At 21.5% G+C, this 10,000-nt stretch overlaps 5 protein-coding genes across 5 annotated transcripts in view; 3 read left to right on the top strand and 2 right to left on the bottom strand.

Annotated features, from left to right (window-relative positions):
* Positions 1-483: 483 nt before the first annotated feature.
* DDB_G0285611 (hypothetical protein) lies at positions 484-1,650 on the bottom strand (the record flags this gene model as incomplete). The annotated part of the gene is made up of 1 exon (XM_633069.1): positions 484-1,650. The coding sequence occupies one exon, from the start codon at positions 1,648-1,650 to the stop codon at positions 484-486; it is 1,167 nt and encodes a 388-aa protein (XP_638161.1).
* A 552-nt stretch (positions 1,651-2,202) lies between these two features.
* Positions 2,203-4,236, top strand: DDB_G0285609 (hypothetical protein; the record flags this gene model as incomplete). Its single annotated transcript, XM_633068.1, has 1 exon — positions 2,203-4,236. The coding sequence occupies one exon, from the start codon at positions 2,203-2,205 to the stop codon at positions 4,234-4,236; it is 2,034 nt and encodes a 677-aa protein (XP_638160.1).
* A 515-nt stretch (positions 4,237-4,751) lies between these two features.
* DDB_G0285607 (hypothetical protein) lies at positions 4,752-5,837 on the top strand (the record flags this gene model as incomplete). Its single annotated transcript, XM_633067.1, has 1 exon — positions 4,752-5,837. One exon carries the CDS (start codon positions 4,752-4,754, stop codon positions 5,835-5,837), a length of 1,086 nt encoding a protein of 361 aa, XP_638159.1.
* Positions 5,838-6,023: 186 nt separating this feature from the next.
* DDB_G0285605 (hypothetical protein) lies at positions 6,024-7,385 on the top strand (the record flags this gene model as incomplete). The annotated part of the gene is made up of 1 exon (XM_633066.1): positions 6,024-7,385. One exon carries the CDS (start codon positions 6,024-6,026, stop codon positions 7,383-7,385), a length of 1,362 nt encoding a protein of 453 aa, XP_638158.1.
* Positions 7,386-7,544: 159 nt separating this feature from the next.
* The window catches only part of DDB_G0285767 (hypothetical protein), a gene marked incomplete at both ends in the record, with an annotated part of 4,839 nt that continues 2,383 nt past the window's right edge, over positions 7,545-10,000 (bottom strand). The window contains one exon of the mRNA XM_633065.1: positions 7,545-10,000. This exon is cut by the window's right edge and continues 532 nt beyond it. Within this exon, the coding sequence (XP_638157.1) occupies positions 7,545-10,000 (2,456 nt within the window).

Here is a 10,000-nt window from a genome sequence, read left to right as displayed (position 1 = left end):
AAAAATTATTATTATTAATTAATTTAAATAAAAATAAAATAAAAATTTAGTAATCAAAAATTAAAAAAGGAGTTGTATAGCTTTATTTATTTATTTATTTATTTATTTTTATAAAAAAAATGAGGTTTGTATTCTTTAAATTAAATAAATTATATATTAATTTTTGGTCAAAGGTTTTTTCTCAATTTTTTTTTTTTAAATCATAAAAAAAAAAAATCAAAAAATCAAAAAATATCATTTGGTTTCATATTAAAATAAATATTTATTTAAAAGAAATCAATTAAACAATTCGCCAGAAACAGAAAGTTAGGGTTACATGCACTGAGATGTTTATTAAATTTTCAAGTAATTTGAAATTTTATTTATTTTAATTTAGAATTTTTAGTACAAATTAAATCCTTTTTTTTCATTTTTTTTTTTTTTTTTTTTTTTTTCATTTTTTTTTTTTAATTTTTTTTTTTTTATAAAAATAAATCTAGATTCTTAATCAGAATAAAGATTTAAATTTCTTGGAGGAGAAATTCTAGTTGAAATAGATCGAATAATATAAAATGGAATTGCAAGTGAGAAACCATTAAAGAATTTTGAAAAACCTTGTTGATTATAAACTTTAATAGCCATTGAAATTGGACCGATTACTTCTGGAATTGGAGTGCCTTGTAAATAAGATTCAACAAATTCGTATGGATATTGTAAACGAATGATTTGTAGTGGATGTAATAAAGATGCCCTTAATATACCTTGAGTAATTGAATTACAATAAATAATTTCACAATATTTCCAAAATTTTGATTCATTACTGTTGTTGTTGTTGTTTTTTTTAACATTCTCTAATATTATTTTATCAATTTTAATAATTGAAATATCAATTAATTTTTTGAGTAATAATATTGAAATACTTGAAGTAAATGAATAAAATAAATTTGAACTTTCACTATCACCAACGGCACTACCATCTCTACCTAGTATTATATCATTTATAACTTTAATTGGTGAAGTTGTAAAAGGTGATAAGAAAAGACAATCAATAATAAATCTAATTGGATAATATGTTATTGCACTTAATATACCATCAGAGTTTATCATTATTTTTTCACTTTCCTCGCCAACTAACATTAAAATGATTGCATTGATTGGATTACAGATTAATTTCGAATGAATTATAGCACCACATAGGTTATATGCACCACCAATAAAGAATGAAGTTGGACCATTTCTTTCATAAATCATTTCAGCCATTTTTAAAATTGATTGATTTCCTTTTTTACTCATATTAACTAATATTAAATCAAGTGTGTTTGATAGTAATTGATAAATGAAAATTTTTTTTTTTTTTTTTTTATTATTATTATTAATTTCACTTAATAATAATGCAATTTCATAATATTCATTATCATACATTGATCTGGCTATTGGATTTGTTAAAATATTGTATGATAATAACGATGGTTCATAATAATTTTTTTTTAATTTATCCATTTCCAAATTATTAATTTCATCCCCCTCAATACCCAATTTATTTTTAATTCTTAAAAACTCAAATGTTATCTCTTTTGTTGTTGATGTTTTTGAAACCCCCAAAAATGAATAAAGTTCTCCAACTTTTGCAACACATATTTCAATTTCTCTTCTTTCTTGTCCTGGGAACATTTTTTTTTAAAAAAAAAAAAAAAAATTTGGATGCGTAAAAAAAAAAAAATCATATAAATATTTAAAAAAAAAAGGGTAAAAAATTATTTTCTCTCATAAAATTTAAATTTTCAAAAAAAAAAAAAAAAAAAAAAATTTTTTTTTTTTTAAAAAAAAAAAAAAAAAAAAAAAAAAAAAAAAAAAAAAAAAAAAAAAAAAAAAAAAAAAAAAAAAAAAAAAAAATAAATATTTATTTGTTGATTTTCTTTTGTTAATTTTTTTTTAATTTTATTTTTAATGTGAACCAGATTAGATTAAATAATTAAATTTAAAATAAAATTTTGTTTCAAAAAAAAAAAAAAAAAAAAAAAAAAAAAACCTAATAATTTAGAAATTTTTTTTTTTTTTTTTTGTTTATGACTACCGGTTACATCACTAATATTTTGGATAACTTTTTTTTTTTTTTTTTTTTTGTTTATGACTACCGGTTACATCACTAATATTTTGGATAAATTTTTTTTTTATTTTTATTTATTTTGAATTAGTTGTGGTGATAAAATATAAAATAAAATAATGATAAATATTTATTTATTTCTTTTAATTAATTTATTAATACAAACATCATCATCATCATCATCATCAACATCATCATTATTATTATTATCCACACAACTACCTTCACCTACAACAACAACAACCACACCAACACCAATATTACCACCAACACTAACATTATTTGTAAATAGTAATAGTCCTATAAAATATAATAATAGTAAATGTGGTAATATAGATAATAATGAACCACCATGTATTAAACTAGGGGATGCAGGTGATAGAGCAAGATCATTCCTTTTAAATAATTTTACAAGTTCTACTCAATTAATAATCCAATTAACAAATCCATTTTATAATATAACCAATAATGATTCAACATCAGTTTTGGGTAATTTATTTGGATTTTCGTCAATATATATAAACAATTATATTAATAACACCAATAATAATAATAACAATATAATAATCAATAGTGAAAATAATAATATAAATTTACCATTTTTAACAATTAAACAAACTAATCAATATCAATTAAAATATATGGATATAAGAATTAGTAATTTCACATTCACACAATTTAATAATAACACAACAATATTTGATATTCAAACCAATGCTTCAACATTATCATTATTTCATATTTATAATTCAAATTTTTATCAGATTAATGGTGTAATAGTAAATTCAATATCAATTAATAATAATACAGCTAATAATAATAATAATAATAGTAATAATAATAAATTAACATTAAATTCAATTATAATTGTATCATGTACTTTTAATAATACAAATCCAACTTTATTACCAACATTTAAAATTATAAATTCAAAACTTCAAATTTTAACAAGTACTATTAAAAATTCTAAATTTTCAAATAATTCATTCATTAGTATTGAAAATGGTGGAATAAGAATGTTTTCATCGACAATTAAATATAATGATTTCTATGATACAACAAGCAACAATAATAATAATAATAATAATAATAATAATAATAATAATAATAATAATAATAATAAAAATAATAATAATAATAATATATCACCTTTTATATTCTTATTAAATTGTAATACAAATATTAGATTTGAATCAAATTTAATAACTCAAAATAATAATTTAAATAGTTTTTTAAGTATTTTCCAAAATGAATCAATTCAATTTTATCAAAGTCAAAATAATGGACAATTACAATTATATCAATATGATTATATAATAGTTAATGATTTGAATATTAATCTCAATCAATTCTTAGATGTTACCACCTCATCTGATAATGCTATTTCATTGATAAGTATTCAATTTACTGATAATATTTCAAATAATTTTAATAATAATTTTACATTTCAAGATATTTCAATTCAAAATAATTTAAATTATACAAACAGTAATGGTGATAGTAGTAGTAGTGATAATGATAATAATAGTGGAATGTCATTATTTTCATTAAATAATTGTGGTGCTTATACTTTTAATAATGTTCAATTTAGGGATAAAGGAATAGGTTTTAGTGATTTAAATTTAATTAATTCAACAGTAAATTTAATTAATAGTGTACTCTTTTCAAGTTATCCAATTATTGGTAAAAACTCTTATATCTCAAGTGATACTCAAACCTATATTTCAAATACTGATGAAATTTATCTATGTGATCAATGTTATTTCAATGGTGAAATTAAAAAAAATCCAAAAAATTTAACATCTTCTCAAAAGCTTTTAATTGGTTTATTAGTTAGTGGTTGTGTTCTCCTAGTGCTAGCTACATTGTTTATTTTCTATAGGGTCACTCTAAAGAAAACAGTTGACTCTATGCTTGAAAAACGTGCTAAAAATAGAATGGATTTAAAATTCTCTCAATTGGATCATATACCAAGTGCTGATGAAAATCAATCTCTTTTACATGTTAGCAATGGTGAGGCTGATATCGATGATGGTAGTGGTGGTACTGATAGTAACTATCAAAGAGAAAAATTACAAATAGCTGGCGAGGTTGACAATTTATTCTTTTATCAAGATGATAATAGTATTAATATTAGTAAAAAACAATTTTAAATTAACTAAAAATAAATAAACAAATTTATATTATTTTATTTATTTTTTTTTATTTCTTTTTTTTTTTTTTTTTTTTAATTCCTTATTTTTCTTTAAAAACAAAGTGATAATATCTAAAAAAGAGTGACTGAAAAGGATCGATCTGCGAAAAAAAAAAAAAAAAAAAAAATATTAGTTTTGTTTGAATATTCATTCATTTTTAATTGGAAATTAAAAAAAAGGCTTTTAATTTCATATTATTTTTTTTGCAATAATAACAACTAGCGCAATTTTTTCGAAATCATACTACCAGGCTTTTTTTTATAAATGGTTTGAAAAATCGAGAAAAAGTTATGAAAATTATTTTATTTTATTTTTTTAATTTTATTTTTAATTTTTAATTTTTTTTTTTTTTCAAGGTTTATTTTTGGTATAAATTATTTTTAGTTTTTATCATTTTTGAATTCAACAAAGTAATAAAATGCTTATTTTCATTGTTAAATAAAATATTTATTATTATTATTTAATTTATAATTATGGATTTCACATCCTCTAAATCTGTTTCTCTTTTTGAAACATCATTGTTAAAAGAAAACCAATTCCAGCAACCACAACAACAGCCATCGTCACCAATAAAACCAATAAAACCAATACTAAAATTAGTTGTAAATAGTAATAAAAAATATAATAATAAAAATATTAGTAATAATAATAACAATAATAATAATAATAATAACAATGTTTGTGGTAATATAAATAATAATAATGAACTTGGAGACCAAAGTGATATAGAGAGATCATTCCTTATAAATAATTTTGAAGGTTCTGATCAATTAACAAATCCATATTATAACTCTATTGATATAGAGTCAATAATTATAGAAGTTTATTCCAATCAATTTTCAAAATTAAATTGTGATTTTCAAGGTTTAATTTCAAGTAAATCAAAAATTTTAAATTCAAATAATTTTTCAAGCGACTATAATTATAATAATTATAATAATAATAATAATAATAATAATAATAATAATAATAATAATAATAATAATAATAATAATAATAATAATAATAATAATAATAATAATAATAAAAATAATAATAAAAATAATAATAATAAACCCAATAATTTCATTCACCATCATCATCATCACCACCATTACCATCATTACCATAATCATCATAAAGTTGAAAACTTAATAGACTCTCATATTTTTATTGGTTTAATGGCTTTTTTAATACTTTTTATTTTAATGGTAATTGGTTTATTAATTTATAAATATAATTTAAAGAAAAGAGTTTTAATATTATTAGAGAAACGCTATCAAAGAAAAAAAAAAGTGAAAACATCACAATTTGGTGATGATTTTACAAGTGCTAAATTTTCTCAAGTTTTCCCTAAAAATTTAAATATAAATCAAAAAAATAAAGATGATGGTGATGATAGCAGTGGTGCTGATGATTTATCAGTTGGTGGAGAATCATTTGATGGTGAATCAGACTTTGAACATTTTAAAGAAGTTCAAGTGGTTGGTGATATTGATAATGTTTTTTTTTTTAAAAATAATAATTATTATTATGAAGAAAATTTTGATAATGAAAATTTAATAAACAAAGAATTTTAATTTTTTTCTTTTCTTTTTTTTTTTTTTTTTACACCTAATTTTTAGTACTATTTTTATGGAATCTTTTTTTTTTTGTGATTGTGACACTTTTTTTTAGATATTTTTTTTTTTTTTGGTATAAAATATTTTTTTTTTTTTTTTTGTTTTTTTTTTATTTAAGTTTGTTTTTTTTTTGTGCGAAAAATAATGATTTGTAATAATTTATTAAATAAACAATATTTAATATCATTTCCAAAGGATGAGAATATTAAAGAATTGATAAAAAAACATAAAGGACCAAATGAAGATAGTTTTAAAGAATTTGCAAAATTACAAATAACTATTAATAATAATTCTAATGAAATAAATAAAGATAATATATTTATATCAGCAAAAAATTGGATTGAATTTGAAGAAAAAGTTGAATTATTATCTTTATCCAATTCATCAGCACCGTTATCATCAAAACTATTGGAAAATGAAAAAAATATTATTAAAGAGGAAGAACCGTGTATCGTTTTTTTATTTTCAGGACAAGGAGCACAATTTAATCCATTAATATTTGAATTATATAATAGTGAGCCAATATTCAGAGAGACTATGGATAAAATCGATGAAATAATGAAAATCTATTTAGGTTTTTCAACTATTGAAAAAGTTAGACAATATAAAGATGAATTTGATCCAGAATTAAACACAAATCAAATGATAACTCAAAGTATTTTATTAATATCACAAATTTCAATCTATAAATTATTTACAGAACATTGGGGTTTAAAACCAACGATAGTATTTGGACATTCATTTGGTGAAATAGTTGCAAGCTATGCAAGTGGTATGATTCAAGATTTAGAAACACTTTGTTATGTTATTTACAATAGAGGAAAATCTCAACAAAAAACATTTGGAACTGGAAAAGGAATGATATGGGTAGATTTAGGTAATGAAGAATTTCAAGAGAAATTTTGCACAAAATTCAAATCAGTTGAAGTTTGTTGCATTTTATCACCTTCAAATGTTACAATTGGTGGTGATAAAGTTGAATTGGAGCAAATCGTTGAGCAATGTAAACTTGAATCAATCAACACAAAAGTTTTATCAATTCCAACTGCATTTCATCATTCTTGTCAAGATTGTCTCTATGATGATATGATGAAATTACAATTTAAATCATATCCACCAAAAGCAGATATTCACCATATTTCAACAGTAAAGGGTACTTTATTTAATAAAGATTTTTACATTAACAAAGAATATGTATTTGAAAATTTACGTGATCAAGCAAGATTAGCATTGGGTATAAAAAATGTATTCCAACATATTGAAAACTCTAATCTTGGTAGAAATGTTTGTTTCATTGAAATTGGACCAAGACAATCATTATTAAATTATATAATTAAACAAACTCCACCTTTAAATAAATCTGAAAATGGCAATAATTATTTTAAATCTGTAAAAACCTTTGCTTCATTAACAAGAGATAAAGGTAATGAAGGTATTCATGAAACTTTAATTCAATGTTTTAAACAAGGTTATAAAAATTTAAATTTTTTAAATCAATTAAATTGAAAAAAAAAAACTCCTAAATAATAAAAAAAATTTATATTTATACAAATTTAAAACAAACTATTTTATTTATTTATTTTTATTATTAATTATTATTATTTAGAAAAAAAAATAAAAAAAAAAAGTATTTTTAAATTATTTAATAATAAATATATTTTTTAATTAATTTTCTAATTTACTAATTAAAACTTCACAAATTTCAGTACCAGGTAAACATCCAAATGATTCAGAATCACCAGCGATTTTAGTATCAATATTAATGATTGTACCAAAGATAATTGAAGCATTTTTCATTTCTTGAGTGTATTGATCATATGAGAGTTGTGAAAGGAAATAATTTGGAGAATCAATATTAATAGCTTCATAGAAACCATTTTTATTTTTATGGAAAATGGCAATACGATCATGAGTGAAATTTGAGAGTAATGCACTTTGTGAATGTTCAATTGCTTGTTGATTCTCCAAGGTTGTAACACGCTCTAACAATTGTTGATTTTGTAACATTTGTTCGATGGTAATCTTATTTACATAGTTAACGATAGAATTACCATCCATAGGTTCCTTTGCACTTGGATTGATGATTTTTGTTAGTTCATAAATAACATTTCTAAGTGATTGAACCTCTGGCATTAAATTGGATTGTTGAGATTTCAAACGTAAATCTGCGATGATCTTATCCTTTTCAATCAATTGCTTCTCTCTTTCTTCCAATGTTTTCTCCTTTTCAGCCAAAGTTTCCATTTCTTTCTTATGCATACTCTTTTCATTCTTTATGTTTTCTTTTAATGATTGAATGTTTACTTGATGTTCTTTATTTTCTTTTTTCAATTTATCATTTTCTTCCTCTAATCCATTGAAATAATTTTGTAATTCATGAAGTTCTTTTGAATTTTTCTCATCGAATCCTTTTAATTTTTCCATTTCCAATAACAATGTTTGAACCTCTGATTTCAAATTATTATTTTCGTTTTCTTTTGTTTTGATCTCTTGTAGAGATTGACCGTTCTTTGTCTCTAATTGTACAAATAATTCTTTCATTTTCAAAGCGATTTCTTGTTGTTCTTTGTTTTTAAACTTTAGAGTATCAACTTCTTTTTCAAGGTTTGAATTATTGATTGTTAATTTATTTACAGTGTCTTTGAAATTTAAATTCTCTTTAGTGATTCTATCGAGTGATACATTGAGTTCAGTGATTTTTTCATTTGATTTTTCAACTTCATTTCCTTGTTCTTGAAATATCTTTTTATCGTTTTCAATTTTATTCTTTAAATCAATGATCTCTCTCTGTAATGAATCTTTTGATTGATTGATTTCAATGAATAGATTTTTACTAATGGTCAATTCTTTCATTAATTCTTCAACACGTTTAATATTACCACTTGAGGTTTGATCGGATTTTTCATTCTCTTTACGTAATAGATCTAATAGTTTTTCTTTATCTAAATTTGAATCTTTTAATACGATTATCTCCTTCTCTAATGACTCGGTGTGTTGTTGTAAATCCTTATTTTTTGTTGTTAATGTTTCATTGGTTTCATTTAATTGAGCGATATCTTTTTGTAATGATTTAATTTGTTGAATTAATGACTCACCATTTTTGGTTAAATCTTTAATTTCATCTTGTAATTTCTTATTGGTTTCATTGTAATGCATAGTTTTTACAAGTAATTCATCCGATTGTGAAGTTGAACCAGCCTTTAAAGTTTGATTTTCATCAGAGATATGTTGAAGAGTTTGTCTTAATTCCTCCAATGCCAACTCATTCTCCATTTTTAATTTCGTAATAAGAGCTAATAAATCATTGGATTTCAAATTTAACTCATCAATTGTTAACTCTAATTGACCATTCTTTACAACCAATTGTTCGTTCTCCTTTTGACTAGCTTCATTGGCCAACTCTAATATTGAAATCTTTTGTTGTAATGAATCGATTGTATCTTGTAATTTTATAATCTCTTGACGTAATTTTTCAATTTCATTATTCTTTTCATTGAAATCTCCGACAGCACTTGACATTTGTTCTTTATAGGTTGACTCTTTAAGTTGAAGTTCAGATTGATAGTCATCAATGGTTTTTTTACGTTTTTCAATCTCTTGATTTAATGATTCAATCTCATTGGTTAATGTGGTTTTTTCATCATGCAATTGGACGATGATTTGTTGATTTGCTAATTTATCCTCTGATACTTTTTCCAATTCATTTGATAACAATGAGATCTCTCTTTTCTTTTCCTCTAATTCTTTCTTTAACTCTTCAATTCTCTTTACTTCATCATTTTGTTTCTCTAAATATCCTTCACTGAAAATCTTTGATTTCTCTAATAGATCCTTATATTTCTCTTCAGTTTTTGATGCCATTAAAAAGGTAGTTTGTAATTTCATCTCTAATTGTTGTTTTTCAAATTGTGATTTCTCTAAATCATTTAATAATTTCTTTGTACCAAGATTATTAATACTATTATTTATATTACTATTAATTAAACTATTATTAAAATTATTATTATTATTACTACCATTACTACTACTATTACTATTATTATTATTATTATTATTATTATTATTATTGTCATTGCTACCACTATTATTATTATTATTATTATTCATAAAAATATTATTAA

Source organism: Dictyostelium discoideum (assembly GCF_000004695.1).
Source record: "Dictyostelium discoideum AX4 chromosome 4 chromosome, whole genome shotgun sequence".
Taxonomy (NCBI): Eukaryota; Evosea; class Eumycetozoa; order Dictyosteliales; family Dictyosteliaceae; genus Dictyostelium; species Dictyostelium discoideum.
Note: the sequence above shows the minus strand (reverse complement) of the source record. Positions and strands in the feature narration are given on the sequence as shown.